General features: G+C 36.2%; 1 protein-coding gene across 4 annotated transcripts in view; it reads right to left on the bottom strand.

Annotated features, from left to right (window-relative positions):
* The window catches only part of LOC139442148 (kinesin-like protein KIF26B), a 318,510-nt gene that overhangs the window by 88,581 nt on the left and 202,052 nt on the right, over positions 1-27,877 (bottom strand). For all 4 annotated transcript variants that reach the window (XM_071222952.1, XM_071222951.1, XM_071222949.1 and 1 more), the window contains one exon: positions 17,801-18,048. In XM_071222952.1, the coding sequence (XP_071079053.1) occupies positions 17,801-18,048 (248 nt within the window). The remainder of the gene's footprint in view (positions 1-17,800; positions 18,049-27,877) is intronic.

Consider the following 27,877-nt stretch of genomic DNA (forward strand, 5'->3'; position numbering starts at 1 on the left):
ATATATTTGCGCAGAAACGTTTACTTAGTATAACAGAGCAGTTCACTGCAGAGAATCTGTGCAATGGTGGACATGTTACAGTGAATGTATAAAGATTCTCACTTTAACAGCTAAGCAAGGACGTTCAAGTTCTGCAGATCACTACACTTGTTGATGATTTCAATGGAAGAAAAATCATTCTGGGCAAGAATCCACTAATTAATTTGTAGGATATAAAACACAGCTCCATATGCTTTGGAAAGACTGAAGATTACATGACCATCAGTTTATAAGAAATAAGCCCCCAAGGCAAAAACAGTAAAACAGATCCATTAAAATTCTTGCAACACAAAAATATACGCACTGAGTATCATATGTCCTTAACAGTACAGACCTACATGGGGCTGATAATCACAACAGCCCTGTGCTAATATTTGAATATATACAGACATGACCTCCAAGTGCATATAAATAACATCCAATCTGCATAATGAACAATACACTATGACCTTTCTCACAAAAAATATTACAATAAATGTTGAAAGATTGCATTATTATACATAAAGTAGGAATGTATTATATATTTCGTATTGATTATCTTCCATTTTGTGCATGCATCATTACTACAGGTAAGTGATACTACAGGTACCTAACTGATACTACAGCTGTATTACTACAGTCAGCATCTGATCACCTGATGATACCAATATGAGTGACAGCACAGAAGCGACACCTCACAGAACTGCACAGTGCAAACACACTAAGCTTAAAACATAACCTTTAACCTTTCTAATTCAACAGCTGATTCAAAGGCAAAATCAGCTTTTTCTCAATTATGAATTCAAATGAAACTCACCGACTCATCGTTGACAGTGAAATTAATCCTTACATCGAAATAATCCCCAGTCTACCATAGTTGTACAGTCAGCAGCCTTAGTTCAACACACTGTGGTAAGTAAGGAGCGAATACTGCACGGAGCAGCACACCGACAGAGAGACTACTTGAGCCGATCGTTAGTGGAGGAAGCAAGCAAGCTAGCGGTGATGCTCACTGCATGCAAGCCCAATACTGCTTGGCGAACAAATTACAGTGCTCATTGAATCTTGGTGTAGATCACATGGCACCTGGTCAAGGGTACAGTGTTGCCGAGATGAACCTGGTAATTAACACTGAGACAGAGGGAGGGAGTGTGTAACCTTGTCGTATTGGTAGATTTTGGTGCATTGAGGTTCTGTGATTTGGCTATGGTTGGCCTCCTTGTTGACAGATTGTCGATGAAGAAGCGATGAAGAAGTAGAGCTGTGAAAGATGGATTGCATGAGAGAATGAACTATTGGTGCATCCTGACAGTGTTGCAAACTGCCAGTCTCTCCAGAATTCCCATGAAACAATCCTAAGTTATTGCAATGTGTGACAGAAAGGCAAAAGTAGGACCGGTGTCACACAACATAATGTCACAAGTTTAAATGGCTTCCCACTGAACAAATTAGCATATTTCAATCTTTTTTAGAAGTTTAAAACCACTAAATTAACAGTTTATGCGTGCTATATTGTGCAAATCATTTGAACCGTTTGAGAAGTAAGCAGTGTTTTAAAGTCGTTAGCATTCATTCTCTTGACATTTATCATGCAGGCTGTGGAAAAGGGAAGATGCCAAGATGATAAGGTGTACAAGCAATTCTTAAAGTATTTATCTCCGGCACAGCAAGCAAAAAAGTTTATATTCTCAATGAAAGAGAGACATGTAAATGCTGGTTTCTGTTGAGGATATTGAGTACAGATCACCAACAAAAAAATTATCCACAGCATATAATCAAACTCCATTATAAAGCCATGGTTTATCCTAACCATGCAAAAATAAGTCTTGTATAGTATAAATGTAATGGGTTTAACAGCATGGCTTTGAAAATTATTATTGTTACATGTCACATCATCATGTCTGCTTGTTGTAGAACAAAAGTCCAAAATAATGAATTTTGTGTTTGTTTACCATCTGGCTTAAGCAAATGATCATCAGATCCTGGCATGATTAAGGGATGCAACTCTTCACAGCAAATTGTAGCACCAATACAGCTGGACCCCCATGCCCAAATTGATCATTTCATGGGCGGGTTGATATACATAGTGCCTCAAATATAATAAATATGAAGTGATGTATTGAGCACACTACTGATACAATCTATATTGTTTTGAAAAGCATGCCTACTCAAAGTGATTGAAAGTTTTTATCATATCATGCTGATACAGGCTACATACTGAGGGGGTAAAAAACAAGATCTATTGGAGAATTGTAGCGATTAACTACCTATGTTTACCAGCTCTAGTCAGTATCTGGAAATATGTCACTTTCAAGCCACTGGATCATATGATACCCAATTAGTGGACAAGACCAGTTAAAAAAAGAGCAAAAAACAGTGAAGGGGAATCAGACAGACAGAGTGGATGTCCCAGTTGATGATAACAAAATAATCAGAACATTTATTGTGGGAGTTATACTAGAAATGTAATTATTATTAGTTTTAAGATTAATATTCTGCCACATATAATAATGTGCCGATTCATTGCGACAAATTTATACCATTTTGTAGTGCCTGGTTACAATACCAAATATTCTATGAAATGTCATATGATTACTTGTAGTAAATATCTGTGCTCATCGTCAAGAGAAACGCCTTTACCATACCTGTCGGTTAATATATGAAGACTTACTCAAATTCAAGAGATATTAGATTGGTTTGAAGCACAAACAAACACACTGGTATGTTGTGTGAACCGATGCTCATGAACGCATCACCTGTGAAGTTTGGAAATCATGATAAGAATAAAGACACTGTGGTAACACTTGACTGATTGTTTGTTTTGTCATTAATTGGTACACATTGGAAACATCTCTTCTTAACGTACATACTTCTCCATGTTTCTATGGTTTGCATTTTTTTTGTCTGTGAGTAATTATGACTTTATGGGATACAGCTAATGTAAAATTTGATTACTTATCTGACTGGTACCCCTCATACAACCAACAGATATTGATACAAGGACCTGCCTCTACAGTTCTACAGTTCAGTTCAATATAAGACTATTGTAAGCCTATGTTAAAGATGGGAGTTACGATCATCTTAGCACTAAGATCGCCTTGTGCAAGTGGGCCCAGGAGCAGTTCATAATTTCATAACACCAGCTATAATGCCATACTTACAATTTCTTTACTTCCAGGTACCCATTTATGTAACCAAAGTTAATGACATGAAAGCATTTACATTTTCTTATGGGCAAAACATTTTTATTCTTGGTATGGATTCTAGACAAATATTATAGGTTAGTTTGGTTACATTTTCTGCAAAGACGTAGATCTTTAAACCAAATTTAAAAATCCTTAAGTGGCAATATAACATAAACATACACCAATTGATAATGTGATTTTATTTTTTTATTTTTTTATTTTTACTTGAGGGAAAATTTGTCTTTTTTACTTGAGGGGAAATTTGTCTTTAAAACCAGATAGCTTTTCGGTTTGAGTTTTTATGTCACAGGATTGTAATATTGTATGAGTTTTGTAAATATTTATTTAAACTATAACCTTCAACATTTCCGAAAATGTCTGGAAACAGAATTTGGGCAATTACAAAGTGATGGCTAAAATTGAAGCTCTAGCCCTGAAGCAGGGGCTCCAAGGACAATATGTTTTATTCAAAGTTTTCTTCCGTTCAAATAACCATGATCAAAATAGATGATCTCTGTAGGAGATGATCTCGAGATCTCTCCTCCAGATTCCAGCAGTAAGACATAAGGATGTTGTGAATACATAACTCATGCATAATTTGGGGAAATGAAACGATGTGCCAAGTTCCCGTGCACAGGCTATCAATCTTTATTTGAAAGTAGAATTCAGTGAGGGGTCTTCAAGTTAGCGCAATGATTAAGGCGAACATTTCAATATGCAGTGTACAAGGCCAGATTGATGGTGGCAGAATGGGCATGAGAAATGAGCTCATTATTCACATATCTCATACACCATCACAGTGTCTGCTTTTGTTTAATACAAGCATCTTTAAGCAACACATTTTTTGCATGTTAAATACTTTTTATTCAGAATTTTTCATGAAATGACATGTTATTATCAGGGGTTATCATAATTGCTTTTATCTTTTTCTTGACATTTGTTTAAGTCAGCTTTGTTTTTATCGCTCATCACTTTATGTCAATGGATTAAAGACACGAGGTATCTAGCATATGGTTTGTGCAACTCTGTTCCTGTCATGTCAAAGTTTGATTTATTGCATAACTTGTAAATAACAGGGTAGGTGAAATGACATGGGGTGGTCTCACTCACTTCCTACTCAAAACTGACAATACTGATTGATAACAGAGAGCTTTTAACAATTATCCAAAGTTTAAATTTGCTTGAAGTTTCGCCACATCTAATAAACTTTTCTTGAGAAAATGACAAATCAGCCATCAGTCCGAAGTGATCAAAGTCAGAATTTATAGTTTGATGTGTAAATACACAATATCAACATAAAATAAAGCAAATAATAACAGGCAAATGACAACACTTTTATGTTACAATGACAACGCATCTATCATACTTAATTTCCCCTTTCGGAAGGCGTGTCATGTTTTTATGACCCCTACATCTCCCATGCATAGTTTATTGACCAGTGTTGTGTTTTACACTGCTTTGTTATGCGTTTCCTAATTGGATATCGACTGCCACTTACGTGTCTTGCCATAGTCTCCCTTACATGCTATAGACGACGTATATTGCAGGTGTCACACATAAGCCACCAGCCTGGAGATGGTGACAGATATGTCCGAACATGACATATACGCAAATTACAGTCTCACCTGCAAAACCTTAGCCACACTGATACAAAGTATAACTTCACAATCACTGCCTCCACTGTTCTGAATCCACTTCTGGGTTTCGGGGTCAACAAGTATCAGGTGATTCAATTAATTCAGAAGCTACACGGCTGGAATGTTTCCTTGTTGTGGATTCAATCTTTGAAATAGTTGAATTTATAGATTTTAAATATTATCTTATTTTATTAATCTTAACCCTCTTGATGGCTTGGAAGCAAATTCTGGCTTTCGGGGTCAGCCAGTGTTTGGAGATTCAATGAAAGTAATAGAATATATCAATGCTGCAGATTGAAATACTTTGAAAAAGTTGAATTCATAGATCTGAACATTTACTGAAAACTTCATGTGTGAGTAAGTGAGTGAATGAGGTTTTACGCCGTTGTCAGGAACACTCCAGCCATTATATTGGAGAACTAAGAATGGGCTTGACTGTACCCATATGGGGAATAGAACTGAGTTTTCTGTATGAGCAATCACATTACCTACTACGCTACTAATTCCCATGTGAGAGAGTTCAGAGATAAGCTATCAATACAGATACTGTATTTATTTAGGTATGTTCCAATCACATGCAATATCTGATAGAACTTGACCACACTGGTTTGGGGAACAAACAGATCATTGCATAGGGTCAAAGTGTCAATCAGGCAATTATCCTGAAACACATAACATCTCTGAAATATGGAAGGTAAAACCTTAATAAACAATACCTGACAAAAAAGACAGAATTACATGTAAAGCGTTTTTTTTACCAATCCCAAATGGATTTTAAAAATTTCCTATTAGCTAAGTTATAGGTCTGATTTGATGAAACTTTGCAGCTAAATACCTATAAAATTCAAAAAACAGAAACAAAACTGGCTTTGACTCAGTATCTGGGGCCCATATAACAACCATCAAAATGCAGAGTGCAACAGACTTTGCTGTTCATATTATTCAATAATTATATTTCTGTATCATGTTCTCTTCAAAACTGCAAATGGGAAAAAATCACATCTGTGCCATGATGTTTAATGGATTAAAAACATAAAGTTTGCATTTTAAACATACACGAATAAGTTTACGATACTTTAACCTTATTTGGCGTGTCTGCATCACCCCGATTCTGTGAATTTTTTCACAATTTCAGCCATGTTTCCACATCTCAATATTTAAATAAAATATCTACTCCATTTTTATCCCCAAAGTAAAAGAGCCTAAGCGGACATGAAACAAAACAGTTGGCAAAAGATTGGCAAATTGCTTTGATATTTGTCAGCCATACTCCCAAGAAAGCCATCATCAATGTGAAAATCAGTGAGACATGTAACAAGGCAGTTATTGGTGTGGATGATCCATTACATAAACAGCAGGGGTTGTTGTATCGTAAAAAGGACACCAAATTGTTTTTTTGCAAGTGCAAATGGAGCTTGTATGTCCCTGAATTGTGGCAACTACAATGACGGCCAATACGTTGGACAACTTGCAACACTTGTGTTGACTTCATGATGTATGGAAGTTATTTCTGTATGTTTTAAAGTATAGACACCAGGAGAGTGAAATATTGATTTTATAGAGCACTTTCAATATATACTGATTCTATTATTGATGATAATCATAACATTAATTATCTATTTGTCCATATTGGAATGGTGAGATTATGTCTGCAGTAGTAAAGGGGACAAATCATGATGATGATGATGATGATGATGATGATGATGATGAAGATGATGTTTGGAATATGTTGATGTACAAACATGAATTTATGACATACTTTTATTCTAACTGACACAATGATGATGATGATGATGATGATGATGATGATGATGATGATGATGATATTTTTCTAAAAATATGTTACTGTCCAAACAGTATAGTCCAGTGGAATACTTTCAGTCTATCTGACTCTACGATATAATGATTCACTACAACAAATCATCCCCATTAAAGTACATTAACAGTTTCACAACACACAGTTCAGAAAGACTAAGAGGGTCTCTCCAAGAGCTATTAGAACACTTTCTTTGTAAAAAATGGGCCATCCCATTTTGTTGTCTAAACAAATCATCAAGAGTCGATTCAACAAGATGTTGATTATCCACATTCAGCATCCATGAAACAAATACTTTGAAACTCCTTCAGCTGCCACACTCAATGGGCAAAACAAGGTCAAACACTTTAAAAACTAACCAATTGAACTGCATATATATTCTTTCCCATGTGGGGCTGGGAAACAGCCAAAGTGAGAGCAACATCAAGAGCAGGGCTGCTTTAATTCTCCCTGCATTCCCTCTGATAAATTTATGACTTAGAAAACTCCATACAAGTAGCGTTTCAATTTGTCTCAAAATTCATCCCTTCTTGCAGCTATTCTCCAAGAGGAGCACTAAGGTCTAAACCTCCCCTGCTCGGGCTAAAACACAGTGGCTCTATGTAAACAGGGGAACAGTGGACGGACCCAGAAGCAACAAGGATGCCTGCAGATTATAGTGTAGGCTAGTGATCAGCATCAATGAAAAGCAATTTATCTAAGGCGCGCTTGGTTTATAAAAGAACGCTAGATGACCTGGGGCGAGGGGCGCTGACTGAGCCTATGGCTGGTGATTAAACAAAAGTCAATGCTCAGCCCCGATGAAATGTAGGAGTGCCTATTCTGTTACCAAACTTCCCGAGAAGATCAACGGCATAACAAGCTTGGTACCATCTCCGTACAATTGGATCCTTGGAATATTCCGACCCATTCTGATTACGTTTGCCTAAGAGTCCAAGGATTCCAACACCCAAATCATGTTAGCTGGCAAGTCTCCGAAAAGCAATTCCAAACCACCTAATTGTGTTAAATACTGTGGCTATTTAGATAGACCTATTTCTACGAGCCTGCTGTAGGCGCTCATCAGCTCAGATCACGAACATACCAGCAACGTATGGGACGTATAATGCCTCACGAGTCAACTACATGTCACGTTTGCCACCAACATAAGATGGTGTGAATACAATTTTATTCTATTTACACATTTTGTCCTCTGACACTGATTTCAATCTTCGGGTGAAAAAATAAAATCAATAATGGGGAAATAAAACGGAAAGACTTCAATCAAACTTTACCAAAGGTGATGTAGATTTTGCCAGTTGATATTGTACATATCAAATGTATGCCGACACCTCATAGCTTAGCGATGAAAGGAAACCACTCATGTATGATGGGAAGAATCTAATAGAGGGGAAAGATTGGTAAACTCTACCAATTACAAGTTATTACACAGGAAATCTTCATCTACGACACCGGCGGGAATTCTTTCCTATAGCCTTGATGCTTCGCCATCACTACAGTTCCACATATTATACGAGATGAAAGACATTAAATCGAATTTCATTCAATGAGGGTTACAGGTTTGAGGTGCTATAGCCTACATAGACATCTGTGTTTGTGAAAATGCAAAGAACCCACTTCAAACATTTATACAGCTTCCAGAAAGATTAGCACAGCCATGGCAGCGGAACCTAGAAGCAAGTCTATGAATATTTCAGCCAATCAACAACTCAACTCAGATGCCATTTGCATCTAAACAATTCCTGTTCAGTGCTCATGAGATTATGCTGTCAAGTGACCATACTCCACATCAACCTTTCCCATTGTAAGAATGTTGCCAAACAAATTAACCAAAATATTACATATAACGGGGTCGATGCATAACCACAAAAAAAGTCTTCACACTTCCAAACCCTCCTAGTTCATTCACAGCGATGTGCTTTAACACCACATCAAAGTACCCCCAAAGTTGGGAAAGACGTTCTTTGATCATGTAAGGCTTACGTTAGGATGATAGGCATCTTTAAGGGCATAATATGCGGTGATATAAACCAAAAATTCAATTTTATTCAGGATCAATCCAATTTATGACAAAATCAAAGGAAAAGGTCTCCAGTTGATGTAGGTCTAACATTTCAGTGTGGGTTTATGTGGTTATTCTCCACAGATTTCCTCCAATATTGGAATCATCTGAGGAATAATATTTTTATCTTTTTTGTAAACTGTTTGATGTTGTAATGATTTTTGCAAGGCTATACTCATGACTTCAGATGACACAATTTCATTTTGATATTTACATGAAATGAGCATCAGAAATATATATCCTCACATTTACATTTCATTCCAAACAAACACAATTGTTGAAATGAACAAATCAAATATCTGAAAAACATCAAATGTGTTTCTTTAATACTTCTAGTGTCTGAAAATGTTTTGATTACTTTAAGAGAGTTTTTTTATTGTTAAAAGAAATCATTTATTGCACAGATGTGACAGGACGATTTTTTGAAACAGTTGTCTATTTCCTGGTGCTGTCAAATCATAATTTCTCAACTAAAAACAAACCAAATTATCCTCCATGTTATGACAGTCCTGCACATAAATGTGTCCAAAAATACCATGTTTGGGAAGCTATCAGCAGGCATAAACCAAGGCGAAGAATTTGGAGGATCATTTAAACCTAATCCATCAACAAGATCAAAGAAATGGGAAGAAGGAAAATGTTCTGCCGATTCCTCCATAATCTTAGCGCCACACTGTTCATCAGAGTGTATTTGAAATCTCTGTCATAAACTGTGATCGCAGCTCAAGCAGTGACAAGTAAGTACTTCATCCTCCCCTGCGTTTTATGAGTGCTCCCCATTCCAAAAAGGGGCGATTCTTGAGAAGAGATGGAGAAATGTTTATATCGCACACAAGCTTATCTGCCCAAATAAAAGTTATATGTTTCTGGATTTGTAGGTCGGTAATTAAGATAACTAGGCAGTATTTTGCCTTGAGAGGGCTGCCCTTGTCTTCTAACCTAATAAATAAACATCAATCAGTTGTCCTATTGAGGTGAAGTGGTCGGGAGAATTATATCCGCATAGCTTTTCTTCGTCAGCGTGTAAGGGACAAAACCAAATTACATCGCGGAAAACACACAATGCCATTGGATAGGGATATACAAAAATAGATTTGGGAAATCTGATTTACTGAAACCTTTGGTGATCTATGTATGTTATCTCAGTGAACACATCCTCTCATCTTAAACTTACTGTCAAAAACAGATAAATGAAGAAAAATTAACCCTTATTTCCAATCTCGATAAAACTCTAATATTGTTAAGGGAATGCTGAAATTGGATTTGCTTGCAAGATTTGTCAAGCCCCCCAAAAAGAAGACGTGTCCCTTGTTCAAATTTCACCGAGCAAATATGAAGTAAGATATATGACAATTTCATTAACTTAAAACGATGGCATCGAACTTCAACAGGTTTTGTTTTTTTCTGTAGGAGAAAATATATTCAGTGTTGAAAAATGTTTAACAAAATTCCACTTAGTTTCTTCGTGTGTCGCCACTAATTCGGCTGCCATGATTTTCTTATTTGACAACCAGGAGATGTGATACAAGTCATACACAGTTAGCTCCCTTTGAGCCCAACTTTGACAAATTGATTTGGTTTTTGAGCACTGACAGCGAGCCCCTTGGGACCAGTTCTTTGTATTCAGGATCAACCCCATTTCAGAATATGTGAAACCAATGCATTTAATCCTTGTAAATTTCATACTAAAATCCAATTGATGATAGTTGTGAGCTATACCAACCAAAAGTTGTTTTCCGATATGAAGAAACAGAAATGTTTGTTTTTTTAAACATTGTCCTGATTCAATTTGAAACATTCTTATAGATATCTCAGATTTGATCCCATTAATAAAATAGGACTGATGTAAATGAATATATTTTTCTTTAAACTATTGAATTGTTTTAGATTGTGTTATAAGTACATAGGCAAGAGCTTATTAGTGGCACTTTAAGCAAAAAACAATACTTGTTGCTGAGTCAGACAAGGTTATTTGATATGAGACAGAAAACACTCTCATTTTACATTTAAAACAATATAATACCATGATACTGATACATGATTATTTATCAAAGAAATTGATAACATATTTATTTCTGACATTTTCTCACATGTTAAAAACCAAGGACGAGAATCAACAAAACTGATAGTTTACATAAATAGTTAAGGATTCAATTTTTCATATTTTTGACAAAATGTGAAACAATCAAAACATACATCTGCACTCAAAAACAAATTGTGAATATATATACTACTCCTGCCATGACAGACTAACGTAATTAATATGCAAGAATTGCATGAATCGGGTGTTCTTTAACTTCTTTTGAGTACTATATGAGGATTCTATAGTCATAATTTTTTAATAACTCCAAAAATACAACAAAATATTATTAATATATTTTAGGAAAATATGCATAACAAGAAGACTGTTATTTTAACTGAATCACCAGCACCTTCAAGATCAATGATCAGTAAGTAAAATACATATCCTTATTGACATAATCAAAATACCCTATGTTCTAAATACATCTTTGACATTTCTCACAATAACATCAAAACGTTTACTTTGGATGCCTTTCAACAATAAGAAGGCGTTGAACACATCACCCCATGCAGGAGATATGCATGAAGATAACGAGGCTATAGAACCAGCACAGTTTGTATGGAAGACTTAGGGGGCCATTTCCATATGTTAACTTGTATAGAGGGTGTTTGTCCACTAACGCGTCTGAGACAAGTGCCTCATTAACGCCACATGTGCAAGTGACCACTCTGACACTAGGGTGCGCTGCACAATATGCCGCGTGTAATTCAAGCATTGTTCTCCCGAAACAGCATAATATTGGTATGGAGTGGCGTGTCATTAAAACCTTTAAACAGCAAACACCTCAATCAATATCTATTCCTTTTTATCCCTTTGCAGGATTCATCTTACACGGATGTGTGCCTGTCCCAAGGTCAACCGAGGTGAAAGGTCGGCCCTCTGTAATGGACCCTGATGAGTAGCTAGCAACAAACAAAACTGATCGTTATGATTTAACAGATATCGGCAAAAGAAGGGACTCTGTGTACACGCAGATTTAACCACACTGCATATGATGACAGGGGAGACGTACCAATCAATTAAAGTAACACAGCAATATTTACTCATCTTCGGAGTAAATGCAATTATTCCAAACAGTTTTTATGCACAGGCATGTTGAGTTTGTTGTTCAAACGGAAAAGAGTACCATCCAACTTTTTCTTCGCTGTCCCGATCTCCATCCACTGTTTAATAGCCATGAGTAATTCTGTACATCATATCTAATCTACGTGACTTGAGGTGGAATATAACAAAGGAACGTCATCTACTGACGAAATAGAAGGAGGTCTGCGAATTTTTATTGGAGTTCATTTACCCTGCAGAGCACAATGAGGATGACACAAGTTTGATACTTTATTTTACTGGGGAATGTGATCCTCAATTCTGGGCTATGTAATCAAAATCTCCTTAAAATGCTTTTATTTGGAAAATGACTTTTTCTTATACAAATAGTTCTTAAATGTAGATGCACTCATAAAATCATTATGCATAACTCTGATTTCCATAAATTGAGATTAATGAGAAAAGTACTCGTGCAAAGTTTGGTTTGTTTTCAGTGTTTTACTCGAAGCCTGTGCGCAGTCTGCATAAGTAAAATAAATGTTGTTTAAGCATTTATTGAAAAAGCAATACTGACTAAAGACTCTTAATTCAAGGCCAATATAGAAATTATAACATTTACCCTAAATATTATGAGATATTTTCAAAATTATCTCTAAATTTTCAACAATATTTTTATTTCTTCATATGTTTCTGTGTAATCAAATCAAATGATTTTAATTCCATCGCTTTCTGAATCTTAATTTACTGGACAGGACACAAAATGGCCCCCAAAAATGAACACATAAGTCCACAATCTCAAGCAGGGCACATGCAAAATTCTGCGACAAAATGCCCACTTTAGGAGCCGAGAACCAACTTGACATTACATCTGAACCTACAGGCTAATTAGATGAAGCCTGCAAACCATGGTCGTTAGCGTTAATATCAATATACAGTCATGGTCCAAGCTCGTGTCATCGGAGCTGTGCCAGGAGTTAAGGCTCATCAATAGATGTGAGTCAATTCCTTCCTCAACCATGAGCACTAACAGTCTGACGAGACAACTATCCCTTAAGCCAATTTTTAAGTCGGCATTTTCTGTCTACCCCGAGGTTAAATCTAACCAATGAGAAGTGTCATTTACTGTCCAGTATACCAGCAACCTTCTTAAAGTAGTTATCGCCACTGTAATCTCGACCTAACATTCTGCTTTGCCCAAGTTTGACTTAACCAATCAAATTGACAAAATATGTATGTTTGTGTATGTCATCGTAACTTCCCGAAAGTCGTGTTTTAACTTCCAACCAGCTGGAGTTTGAATGGGCCAATGAAACTGCTTCATATAATTCCCCAAATAAATTTTATTTTTCAAACACGCTATATCTCCTCAAGTGGTTCCCACTTGTTGTCCAACCTCAGTTGAATCACGTGCTCGCTCAGCGTGACTGTTTCTACTTAAAGGGGCATTCTCCTTTCTCCAAAACATTTGAGGTGTGTGACCTGTTCTACTAATCATTCATTACGAAGAAAGATAAGTTGAATTTATTTTTTATTATATTTTAATTCAACTAACAGCATCCAAGTTGTAACTTGATAAGTTGTTTGTCTCTAGTATCAACATATTCTATCATCTTTGTGTCCAACCTCAAACATGTTTGTATTTGAATTTTTGAAAAACCAGAGTGTAAATTATGATTTTGGATTGAACGACTCTAAAGTAGTGTCAGGTGCCATCACTTAGAAAATGGTAGTACAATTTGCATGTTTCTGTCTCTAAAAGCTATCAATTATATTGCATACATGTCCCTTGGACAACACCTTATTGAGAAACAGCCTGCACTAATACAATTGTGTCAAAAGTCATCTAATTTCAGTTTTTTAAAGTTTTGTAATAAAATTGTTTTTTTATTGTCTAATTTATATCAAATGCATGTTTTAGTATTGTTAGAGATTGAATGACCGTTTGAGATAAATTGTTAGAGATGAGTAACCCTTTAAACCATTACATCGTAGTGTTGTGATATTCATGTAAAAGGATTATATGACTATATGAAAGTGTCACAGACAGGAATTCCTCTGTCAGTGATGATTCAAATGTTTATTCAGGGCCTTTGAATTATGATATGACAAAGACAATTTCAAATCCCCATTTAAATTTTTAACAATTGTATCAAAAACAACTGTAGACAGATCAATATTGAACATTTGAACATGAATACTATCAACTTTTAAGTGGAAGATTAGGTTACCATTTGAATAGAAAGCAATTTAAAAATTCAATGAAACAACAGCGTTCCATATGATGTAATATGATAACCTCATTAGAAAGCCCAACCGATTTCACAGGTAATGTCCAGTCTGGATAGCTCTTTTCAAAACTGACAGTTTCAGGTAACAATAAACACGATATCATCCCACTTGACTTAATTTGAGTTAATGTTTCACGATTTAACATCTGCAAGCTCTCAATAATATGACAAGGAGGACAATCAGCTCTAGTTTATAGCCTCGTCAAGGTACAACAACCCACCAAAACCACACACATCAGCATTGTCAGTTTCAGTAGCACTGGTCATGGTCATCAATCATGCACAGCTGACAAACATTAATCCCCCAAACGACACATTGCTCAAATTTATTATTCATTAAAATGATGATGAAGTTTTGAGGTCCACCACCCCAACTCAGACTCATACCCAAAATAAATCAACCCAAATTCATTTCAAAAGCCTCCATTGAAAGTCCCATGCAGTGAGACATTGAAATGTATAATAGTAATGTACAATGGTAACAATATTGCTGGGTTTTATTGCCTTAAACACTGTACCCCACAGTGACCATCTGTTTGTCCCTAAAGCACCCATAAGGCAACAATGACAGTTACCCCAACAATTAACTCATATATCTCACAATCAAATTGAATCATCATCATATGTAGTTAAGGCCTTATGATATTAATTAGACATCAATGCCTGATATTAACGACCACGCTTATTTCTTTCTCGGGCAATGCATTCTTGTTTACTTGGTGACAGAAATAAATTTATGACTTTTTGTTCTGTGGCTAGTTCACTATATGCCAATATCCTTTATATATTTATCAAGAAGTTAAATTGTGGTTTTGATGAAATTATGGAAATGAAATAGAACATAAAAGTACCACATTAATTACTTTTCTAAACACGCCAGTGAGCAATTGAATACAAACTCTGACACTGAGTAATGATGGCGGGTGTCTAATCTAATAATTCTTGCTTTAAGCCTGTCACAGTAAGTCCTATTGGCCCGGGTTATTCAACCATAAAATAGGACATTAGGGAAATAGTTTTTAGCATAAATCTCAACAACCAGATCGATACCACACCTGCAGCTCAGCTCTGTACCTCAAATGCAAAACACATCTCAAAATATGACTTTACTGTTAATATCATTTATCTTCTTGTAAGGTTTCAGTCTGGTGAGCGGAGAGGGAAATGCTATCAATTGATTTAGTAGTTTGTACTGTGCACCTATTCAAAATGAACAGAAGGTTGTTCAAGTCAATCAATAGTGCTAACAGAGAATCAAGTTTTTAAATTCTTGTTGTGTTTGTCCTCTCCGGACTCAAAGTCAGAAACACTGTGGGAGCTAAAAATCTGTCAAAATCGTCAAAAAAGATATTAGGAAATCAAACTGATTATTTTTTGGTAGTCTTGTGTATTTCGCCAACGTCTGTCACGACATGAAATTTACAAGCAGTGATCTGTTTCAACTTCTCATATTTCCCTATGGTAATGTCAATCTAAACCAAATTACAAAAAAGATACTGTTGATGATTTCCCTTTTTACTCTTCCCCCCTGCAGGCTGTTTGCCTTCACCGATGAAAATTTGTGTTTCATATTATATCATTTTGTCCATAAATAACAATACACATTTCTTTCCTCCTTCATATTTTATGTGAAATAAATATCAGCTTAAACACAACCACAAATTACGATAATGATAAAAAAAAATATTTGTCAATATTGGTTCATATTTACGACACAAGTGGACAATAGCATATTTTAGTTCTAATTAACACAGTGAATATTCTCTCATAATCCTATCATTATCACTTCAAATAATTGTCAAAGCATGGTCTCATTATCGACCAAATTGCTTACACTTTGAACAAAGAAAGCGCAACAAAAGCTACTTAACAAACTCAATACATTTTTTCACAATACCCATTATGGCATGTTAGACCAGGGATACGTGCTATTTGCTTAACCCTTAATTAGCTTAACACCTGGTAAATTCTCTCACTTTCTTTCTATCCAACTGACTATAGGAAAAGAATGAATCATTATCCTATCAACAGACGAGGATTTACCAAGCATAGGGATTAAGTTGGAATTGGCCGATTCTAACCATTACTTGCGACCATAATGATAACGACAATAGTCAGACAAGCTCGTAAATATTTACTTCGATAACCAATCCTGGCCTGAGTGGCCTCTCCACCAATGGCAGAGATGTCATACTCCTCCAAAAGTCTGGTAGTAGCTTGCACATACCATGAGTCAGTCACAAAAACTCATTAATTATGAGAAATTTGTTGCCTGCAATTTTATGGATAATCAATGTATCCCTTCCTAAAGTTGGAGCCAAATTTGATCATCTTGATTCCAGCCATCAAAATGAGACTTCATTGTAAAAGGGTGTGCAGTTTGTCACGATTTTTTTATTGACGACTTTGGTGATCAGTGTTACCAAATTGGTCATTTTTTGTCCGATTTTTTTCATCATATAATCCCTTTTTTCACACACGACAAAAATTAGCTCCTTAATTTCAAAGGAACAAACGTCTCATTTGTTATAAGAATTCTTGCCTTGCAGTGTAATATTTTAGCATTGAATTCAACATTTGTCAGTATTGAAGCTTTAAAAGCATGTTAATTGAAAAAGTTCCCCCAGACACCATGAAAATTGCTTTATCCTCCCGAGTCGCAAATGAATAATCCTCATAGCCAGAAGAAAGGGACATTTCACACGTAACATAAAACATGTGAGACTAAAACGGATTTGAGGAGGCCCAGGGCGCCAGTGGTATCGAGGAATCAAAAAACAATTCTGAAGAACACAACAAATGCTCTTTAAAGGTGATAATGAAAGAAGTGTGTTACATTTCATGAATTTCATACCAATCCTTGTGCCAAGCTTGTTATAACCCAGGCCATCTTCTGACACAGTGCTGAATCTAAAAGACCCTTCTATGACCATCACACCTCAGTCTATGACAGTCTACATTAATTTTAATGGTCTGTTCCCCTAACCACTGTCTTTGGAAGAATGAGTTCAAAATTCAATTACAGACGACACTGCAATGCTGCCATTGAGATAACTCTACAAAATACTACCTTCATTGGGGCAGCATAATGTAATTAGTCCTAGCACCAACTTTTTGTCCAATTTGAACTTCCATTTTTTTCTGAACGATTTATGAGGAATAATTCAGCTGGTTTCAATTAGGATTAAACATGAATCCAGTATTTTCTAGCCACAAGAACAAAATGTTCAAGAGCTTAAATTTGTTTCACATTTGCAGCAAATTTAAATAGGATTATTCAAATCTGGTTCTCATAATTATTAAAATTGATGATGTGAATTTTGGCAAATTTATTTGAGAAGTGGAATAATAGAGACGGTCTAATTTCATTTCATCTGTTTCCAAATTTTTATTAAGAAACTGATTCACTGATGTCATAAATATAAAAATTCACACGTTTAATGTTTAAATCTGTGTGAGAATACCATAGACTCCATGTCTAAATATACTTCTTATCCCTAAAGAATAAGCATATAATAGGCAATAGCTTCACATTGCCAGAAGACACGGATAATTGACCCCTGACAAAAACAAAATTCATGAGAGATATGAGTCACCTTGCCCCATAAGTATATAAATCAATATGAAGCTCTGTAGGTTAGTAATATATATATTTGAACTTAAATCTTACCTTGCAAAGAAGGAAACTGCTGCAGAAGGGTTGGGTGGAGGCGACCCTGGCCCAGGGGACATAACTCTCTGTACAGGATGTGGCTGTCCTGGAGTTATCTGCCCCTGAGGCGGTGGACTGTGCCAATGTGGGGAGGGGGTGTGGTAGATAGGTTGAGGTAGGGGTGAATGTCCATGCTGACCACTGAGGTCACCAGTCTCCGGGCTGCCATACATTTTCTCCTGCCGACCAGACTGACCAGCTAACATCTGCAAAAGATATAATGTCAATAATGTGTGAAGGACATGATTTACAGGTGACTTGATGTTTACAATACTGAATTACAAGTACATGCATGTCTATTACCAATGTAACTAATGCAAAGATGATAGTAAGGCAGACTAGGTCCCTAGTACCAAATGCTTGCCATTGCTCATCAGCAACATCAGAACACGTCATATCATATGATTTCTACTTCTATTATTCTACCTCTATTCTACTACTACTACTACTACTACTATTACTACTTCTCTCCGGGGTCTAGTAGTAGAGCATCCATCCGCAAGCAGAAGATCTGGGGTTCTAAAACTGGTCACCTCGGAGTCAGTATATTGTGTCTGAGTGGGGTATTCATGTTAAACTGCAGCATGTTATGTCAGTGAGCTAGCACTATAATTCGGCAACAGTCCGGATCAGTACAAGCACAAGCACAAGCACACACACACGCACACGCACACACACACGCACACGCACACGCACACGCACACACACACACACACACACACGCACACACACACGTTAAGTGCAATAATCTTGAACACGATGTTACCCACATTTCACCTCACCTCACCACCACTACTACTACAACTACTACTACAACTACTACTACAACTACTTCTACAAACACTAACACTACTATTACCGTTACTATTACTATTACTATTACTACCACTACTAGTACATGTACTAACACTACTACAAACACTACCACTACTAACACTTCTGCCACCAAAAAGGGGCACGGATCGAATAGCTGTGCAGAGTTGTGTCCCTTGGGCATGCCAGAAACCTATGATTGTGGGTTCGAATCCTGGTTCACCCCGATTATGTTTCAAGGTTTGTCAGCACCATACCCGTGCTCTTGGGTTTCATCGAAGTGGTAAGCATCAATTCTGGCTTTCCTCCAATATTAAGCTGACACAATGTGATATGACTGGAATACTGTTAAAATTGGAGTTAAACCCAACTCACTCACTCTACCACCAAAACCTTTACTACTACTTTTAATGTAACTGTTTCTCCCACTACTTTTACAAATACCACTGTAAGTTGTACTCCTACAGTTTCTATATAATGACTACTTCAGCTACAACTACTTCTACTACCACTACTACTTCCACTACAACTACTCCAATATCAATACCACCATATCATACTGACACAATTCCACTGACAAATCAATAACACCATATACCCAGCAAAGACAATCTTCCCCAAACATACCTGTAATCAAACCGTCTTACAGGGGATCAGGCAGGCTGAACCATCGTACACAATACACAGTGACAGCTTTGTCACTATCCCTAAAGATCACCCCATCTTTCAGACCTGTAGATGGTGAACTGTGCACCAATACTTGCAGGGTTATGACTAACAAGATGGACCGACATTAACAGCATGCTACAAGCATGGAATGGACGATGCATACCATAACATAATTAGAAACAACTTGTCCATCTCACACCTTGATCAACGAGGCTGCCCGTCAATTATTTGGGGGGTGGCATTGATTTTGATTCATTTCAAGTGGGGACGCCTTTTCCATAATTCATGAGTGTCCTCTGACACTATAGCCACACAGTGGGAGAAAAAGGAGAATTGTTGAAAGATGACACACATGGCAATTTTTTTTTCGCTGATGGACCGCTGACTTTTTCGGTTGTAAAGCACGACATGGCCAATATTCAACACTGGAATTTCCTGCTTGACACTTATTGCAAGACCACTTGACCAATTTTGGGGGGAAAATTCCACAAAAATGAAGATGTGTCATCATATCAATACTTCCTGTCGCCCTTATGTAGTGCTGTTGTCATTTTGGTCGCCATTGTTGACTTAAAAAATATATAAATTTTTATTGACTTGTAATTAGATTTTAAATAACTTAAAATTCATGAATGGCTCTGATATGATGTGAGTTAAGAGTTTTGATTTTAATTTTTTTAAATTTTTATATTTCAATCAAGTGTTCCAAGGGAAATGAACAGTTCTGATTTAAAGGATGAGGTATGATAAGGGTCCTTTGGGGGCCTGATGGAATTGGCAAAGTCTAAAGTTATACAATGTTTTTAGAAATTGATGTGAAAGTTATCAGACATGCTTTCTGTCACTTTCAGTGTTTTGTCTTATTTCATAATCAAGCATGTCTCAAACATGACAATGTTTACAACCTCCTGAGAAAAATCTGACCATGAAAAAGCCAGTGAACTAGAATATATATTTCACATGTTCCCTTCATAAATCACAAAGGGTCAAAAACATTCACAGGTTCAAGCATTAGGAACAGCCTTCCTAGAAAACATCAACCATTTTAACAAATTTTACACCTGATCTCTATGCTGTTTATTCTTAGTTATTTGAAACTTCCTGATAAGTTTTAAAACACGTAAAAACATTTCCTCATTTTTCAAATTTGGCAGTTCTTGTGGGGGAAAGAACCATCCAAATATAATTCAACCTTACACTCAACCTTTAAGCCATGACCAGTTTGACAAAGACATCTTATTTTAAAAAGCAATGTTACACAACATCAAATCTCGAATTAGTATAATATACAAATGAGCTAAAAAGGAGTGTCCCTTCTCAAGAACAAACTATTGATTGCAATTTTGGAAAATGAATAATTAGGTCCTTTATTAAATCCCACAAATCAGATACTGAGAATTATTACAGATCTTGATGAAAAAATGGAATATGACACCTTATTTAATAACTGTGGTACACTTCCAATAATTCACTTAATTCTGGCAAATATAGATTACTTAATCACCATCCCTGCCCATGACAGCAGACAGAGCTTAGCTTGCAATCATTTCATTATCTTGTGGATGCAATGTCAAGGCAATCACATCTTCCCCATGTCGACTGACAGGCCAGTGGACAGACCCTATCCGGGATCCACTGCCTGGCCCTAGATTCAATGGTTGGCCTAGGATTCAATGGTTGGGAGAGCAAAGCGGTGGCATTGAATCACTCTGACATGATGTACAGCTTTAAGTTGACAGTCTCATTAAAGAGGCATGTTCATAGCTTCAACATTGCTTGTTTCATTTCAACCACCTGTAGGGCTTTCTGTAAACGGTATCTGTTCATCCAGATTGGGCAATTCAAATAGCGTGGAACTCTGTATCCTATATTTTTGCTTATTATGTTTCATATTCTTTGTTCCTTATGTTGATAAGTCCTATCTGCATCACTTTGTCATATAGACATTTTGCCATAATAATATAAACATTTTCAGTAATCTCGTTCCAATTACTCTCTCTCCAATATAGATAGATCATGTATCCATTTAATTGACATGGATAAATTCTAGGAGTAATTTTCAGTTCATAGTTATTTCTTGTTATTCATTTAAATATGTGTATGCTTTCAAATGCATTGAACAGACAGGATAGACTTATAGTAAATGAAAATATTCGTCTTGTTCTAAATAATCTAAACCATGCACATGTTAAATGTAAACGGGTAGCCTAGTAGGTAAGGTGTAGGCTCACCATGCCGGGTTCAATCCTGGGTAAAATATGTGAAGTCTTTCCTGCTGCTGCTACCATATTTATTGCTACAAGTCGTGTACAACCAACTCACACATCTTAGTGAGAGGCAGATATTTCACTTTCCTCCACAAAAAGGCTATGTACATGAAACAATATGATGAAATACACAAGTTAACCCATCAAACTACAAATATGAGCCATCATGCTTAACCTAATTTCCTAAAACACCAGTCATAATATTTATCCAATACATCAAGACTGAATGACAAGTTTAAGGACTTCCAATGTATCAATTCAAATAAATTTACTTCATAGGAAATATATTGCGAAACCAACTAAATTCTTTCCAATGAGCGAGTGTGAGTGAGTATAGTTTTACGCCGCTTTTAGCAATATTCCAGCAATATCACGGCGGGGGACACCAGAAATGGGCTTCACACATTGTACCCATGTCAGGAATCGAACCTGGGTCTTCGGCATGATGAGCGAACGCTTTAGCCACAAGGCTACCCAACTATCCCTTCGCAATGACATAGATGAGATGTTATATAATAATTAATAATAGAATCTGTTTAATCGTTAACAGGACAAATGAAATTGATCTGCATTTCATCGACTCTTGCATTAGTTGAATAAATGGTTCGAATGCTCTCCTGCCATGAAACATTAGGGTCTGGCTAAAATTAGTCCACGGAAAGTTGGGTGTGGCCAAAAAAACAAATCCAGCAAAGAACATAATTATGTCAAGAGCTTAAGATGATAATGTACTGAGTAGGATGAAACACTGATGATAAGAGGAAGCAACAGATTCATCCTCCCAACACTGCCGAAGCTTTAACATTATCACATAGTCATATGTCAGACTGCATATAAATTTTCAACATTATTTATTAACATAAAACATAGTGATATCTTATTAGAATAAACTAAAACAGATTTAAAATGATAAATTAAACCAGCGAACAAAACATCTTTCACAACTTTAGGGCAATCAGCTTGAATTATCACAAACCACTGTGTTAAATGACAAACTTACAAATGTTACGAGAGAAATATGAGTGATTAACAATACAATATAACATCATGTTGCAAGGACATATAGTGTTGAAGATAAGCTGAATAACAAGAGATGTCAAAATATAAATCTTCTTAATATCTTAATATTTCCATAAGAAGGTTTATTGCAACATAAGAAATCTTTACAATCTACAACAAAACTTAAACAAGTTATTCAGGTATTTAAACAAAAACTGCTAAAAAAAGAAGAAATATACAAAATTAGAAGCAAACGTCACTACTCACCAGCCATGTAGGACACATGACGTATTAAGTATTCCAACCCCCTGCCATGGATTACTCACTGCAGTCTCCGAACGAACACCAAATTTCTACATCAATCTCAAACCAATAACATCCAACGGATGCATGTCTAACTAATGCAGAAATATCATAAATATCCCAAATCTGACACACGGCCCGGCCAATCACCAGTCGGAGGCACCAACTCAATGATCATTAAGACCTCTTCAGAATTTCACTGACTGGTTCACAAAGGTGCAACTCTGCTAATAAGCTCAAGCTGAGGTGTCACAGCATTGTTTCGTTATCACTAGATCTGCTACCTGCAACACGGGCGACTTTGTTGCTTCCAATGCTGCCCCGCCTTCTTTCAGTTCTCATTGTTAATCCCTTAATCACTCCATGGCTGCTCGTTCCATACATATTGATCCCCTTAATTCTTAACTGTTTTCATTCACGTTTCTCAATGGGCTCTCGGGTTTAATCTTATGGAGTCATAGCTTGAGTTGGTTTACAGAACTTTGGCCGCCCCGTTTTCTTTTTACCTAATTCAGGTGTGACAGGCTATTGTGTACAAATGGCTAGAATATGTTAATTGTTGGTTCGACATTCAGTATCAGGCATCCATTACTAAATGAGGGTGAAGCTAAAAAAAAATCGTTTGATTCTGATATTAATATTGAATATTTCTTTAGAAAGTTCTTCAATATCCTGTTAGTGAATATTAGATGAATTGCTGGTTTGGCATGGTGTTTTTTTAGGCTTAAGTTTTTTGTTAACATTATAGAACACTGCTCCTTTCATCATATACAGAATTGGAAAATTGAGCTTAATCGGTTACTTGAAAATCAAAATCCATGACAAATGTTTGGTTTGTTATTCATTTTCTGCGGTTCAAATTATAACAGATTGAACAAAAGTGTCCTGACCACTTTTATATGATCATATGATTGGAAATCATGAAAGAGGAAAATTATTGTTAATTTGAATCAATAGGATGCTTTCATATAATGGACTTGCAACTTTGGGAAAAAGCATGGAGCCACACAAAAATGATTCCCTTATCATTTGGATGATGCATTGTGGGAATGATGTTACACTGTTTCAACAGCATTCTTATCATCATCATCATCATCATCATCATCATCATCATGTCAGTTTTCATCGCCATCTTCATCATGTTTGTATCATCATAATCAGTGAATAAATATAAAAAAGTAATGCATTGTGGGAATGATGTTACACTGTTTCAACAGCATTCTTATCATCATCATCATCATCATCATCATCATCATCATCATCATGTCAGTTTTCATCGCCATCTTCATCATGTTGTATCATCATAATCAGTGAATTAATATAAACAAGTAAACAATCATCATCATCATCATCATTACCATCATTATATCCTTATCATCACAAATGAATGACAAAGACATATTTTTGCAACTTCGCATGATTTGAACAATTCCTCAGCTGTACAATATAACATACTCTACAAGTTCCATCCATTGCCTTTGAGACTGTTCAGGATTAGATGAATTTTGACACAAAACCAACCATTGAAAACCTAAAAACAAAACGACAGCCTTCAGCATGTGTCAAAGGAAGAAACGTGTTTACACCAAACCACCCTAAATCATTTTTTCAATCAAAATACAAAAATATATTTTTATTGTCTTTGTACAACAACAACCTCAATTACCACAATATAATCTCTAACAGTATTTACAGACTGGAAAAAGCTTCTTGTTAGAAAGGTTAACACAATGTCCAACAAGCAACAGCTCCCATTACACAACGATAAACTAGGGACAGAAAACATAGCCATACATCAAAGGCAAATGCAGGCCCCAAGGTAGCTGGTAAAAAACACTGATCTTTGTTACATCTTTCAGCGATCGTGATCAAACATTTGAACTTATATGTATGCAGACCATTTTAAAGTCAAATGAGAGCATGGCTGCTTTTTCTGGAGTATGACACTTTCTTGTCAAAGTTAGTTTAAGTGTCAATTTGAATACATATCATTGATATGGCTTTGGTAAGTGATGGGAAAATGAAATTGTTTTGAACTGCATTTGCTGAAACAGTTCCTGGCAAGACATGGAATTGATTATGAAGTTTTCCAATTCCAAAATATGAATTATTTACACCATGTATACAAAACAATATTAACTCAACACATGGTAAGGATCAGAAAAATACTATAATTGAAATCCAAAGTTTATCTATCTTACCAGCCACCATTCTGAATGTTCATCAATCATTGTAGTCTCCATGAATATCCAGTCAATGAAATTCCTTAAACACTATCCTCCCTATCATAACTCCACATCCAATAATGAAAATGTTATCCATCTTCCTTTACCTTTGACCTCCAGCCACTATATAAATATCTGTCTCCACGAGAACAGTCATAGTAAATTTATCCGTTAAAATATATTCGATGATAGGATTTCCATAGTCAAGCAATGATGTAGGCAAGCCATTGAATGAAGCGAAGCGGCGAGCAGTTTTTCCCAATGACGGATCATAACAAGACCTCATCATGATTAAATGGTTCGAATCGGTAGCAGCTACACTCGGTGTGCAAAGAGCAGGAGAGTAGTCGCTTAAATCTTAATTTCTCTTTGATATTACATTATTCATTTTGTAGCTCAAAAGACCAATTACTGTTGAATCTATTACATTTTCCCTCTCATCTCGAGAACATGCATGCACCCGAGGGGCCTCCATGAGAGAAAGTTTACTAAGCGGTGATCTCAAAACAGGACAACAGGCAAGCACAATTTATCTGGTGTTGAATTGCTTCACAGTCCAAGCCTCCCTAAGCCATGTATTAATGAAGATATTCAGAGACGCAGCTGATCAAGCTAGCCTAAAGGCCAGTCAAATCGAGAAAAACTTTGTAATAAAAAATTCGCGATGACCTAAGAGAGGGCAAATACAGCATTGGGTCAATAGTTAGCCTTGGGGTCCTGCAGAGATACAAGCCCCGCTTTTTACGCTTCTAATCCAAGCAATTAGCACCAAGCCGGGGGAAGCGCACACATTTAATTCTTCTCATGAAAACTAACCGTCAAAGTCGTCATCGCGACATTTTCAGAAAAATATTGCCACGAGATGAGCCTATTTAAAAGATTTTCTCTCAGATAAAGAGGCTGTATCTGGAGCCTGGTCATGATGAAGAGAATTATTGGTGTATATTGTCATGCAGTGTTTGAAGATGGGTAACACAAACAGTTACAACTCTGCTTAGTCACAGCCTTGCCAGGTTTATATCTTCATGGCCCCCCTGTTTGATGGGACCTGGTGTTGATGGCTTCTCGCCACGGGCAAGAGGAACTGCATAAATTACGTGGAGGCCCTTACAAAAAAATTCCTGATACGTTTTCCTCTTAAGCCTTTTCAGTGTTTGCTGATGATTTCGTGAATTAATTAGATAATCGAAAGTTGATGATGATTTGCGAAGCTTGTCCATATCGTTCATGCTGGTCGACAAACAGTTGATAGGGGATCCAAGAAGCAGTTCTCAATCTAATGCTGTTTTTTGTTTGGCCTGCCCCTAAAGAGAAGACCTTTTATTTGAATTCATTACAATAAAACACATTTTCAATGGAACTACTGGCACAACCCTGTGAGCGGTGAACAATTTGTCGCTCGACTTGATGTCGGCTCAAATGCTTTGAGAGCTTGAGCTTGTTTTCTATAAACTGACATTGTGATCCTGCTATTTTCCTTGCAACAAATAACAATGAATATGATGGAAACTTGGAATGATAAAAAGTTTGTGGTCGATTTCAAAGGGACACTTTTTTGGGTGCCTGATTCGGAATTGTGTGAACACAATTGCCAATTATTCTGTCAGGAGGTTTGCACAATTGTATTGAAAACCGGGCTTTAGTTGAACAAATTGTTAAGTATGTTGATGAGGAATAAAAATATCAAAATCCTCACAACAGAAAGCCCATAACCAGTTTAGAAACAATAAGTCTTATCATATTACCGCTTAAAGCAATCAGATAAAAATAAATCCTTTTAATGTTTCAAAAAGAGTCCAAATTAGACATAAAAGGCCGCAACATTTTTTCCCGTTGCTTTTGGGATATCCTTTAATTTTTTAAAAACACATGAAATACAAATACAGAATATGATATGCATTCGGATTTGAAAACAAAACTGAAAAAAATATATTCAAACCTAGTGGACGCTTTCAACACATCCTCAGCATAAAAGATTAACAAGTCTAGATGAAAACATCAAACTTTAGAAGTGACTTTTACAGATTGGAGCGGAAGTATTTGTAATGAGAGCAAACAGCTTATAAGATACGATGAGTATTGAAAACCTCATTACCAGATAATGTGTCATTAAATAACAACCACGCCAACATCATCAATATGCTCAATTCACCATCAAGGAAATTCAATGACTTTGAAATATTTAATGATTGTATAATATAATCATCTCTCACCCACAACCAGTGACTCACTTTTAATGCAACTGGAATTTGTAAATGATCATATTTTTAAAGTCAGACCTTTTTTATGCATCAGGAATCAATTGCCATTTGATGAATGATCGTGGATCTTGTCTTTGCCATCATCTAAGGATGTGATTTGCCAAAGAGTACAAAGCTAAAGTCATGTGGCAGATAATAGCATAGATAGACTTTTGATATTCTGGGATGCCCAACTTGGATGCATAGCAATGAACTAGGGGTCAGATAACTCTGTATAAAACAGACGGTTGGAGATCGTAATTAAAATTTTCTTCCTCCCCTGGTGATTTTTCACTTGATAATTCCGTCCCCATGGTAAAAGATCCAACATGTTTTATTGAGTTTTCGGTGTTGCCCAAGGATTCCTAACACAGTTCAGTAGTCAAAATGAATGAATTCCCATAAAATCTAATTGTAGGTCCCTTCGTGGCGCACGATCCTGATGCAACAGTAACATTTTGACACAAAAATAATCGGACTTTGCCAATTTGAGAACTGCTAGCATGATAAAATGATGAA

This window comes from Haliotis cracherodii, unplaced genomic scaffold, assembly GCF_022045235.1.
Source record: "Haliotis cracherodii isolate W230 unplaced genomic scaffold, xgHalCrac1.p SCAF_5, whole genome shotgun sequence".
Lineage (NCBI taxonomy): Eukaryota > Metazoa > Mollusca > Gastropoda > Lepetellida > Haliotidae > Haliotis > Haliotis cracherodii.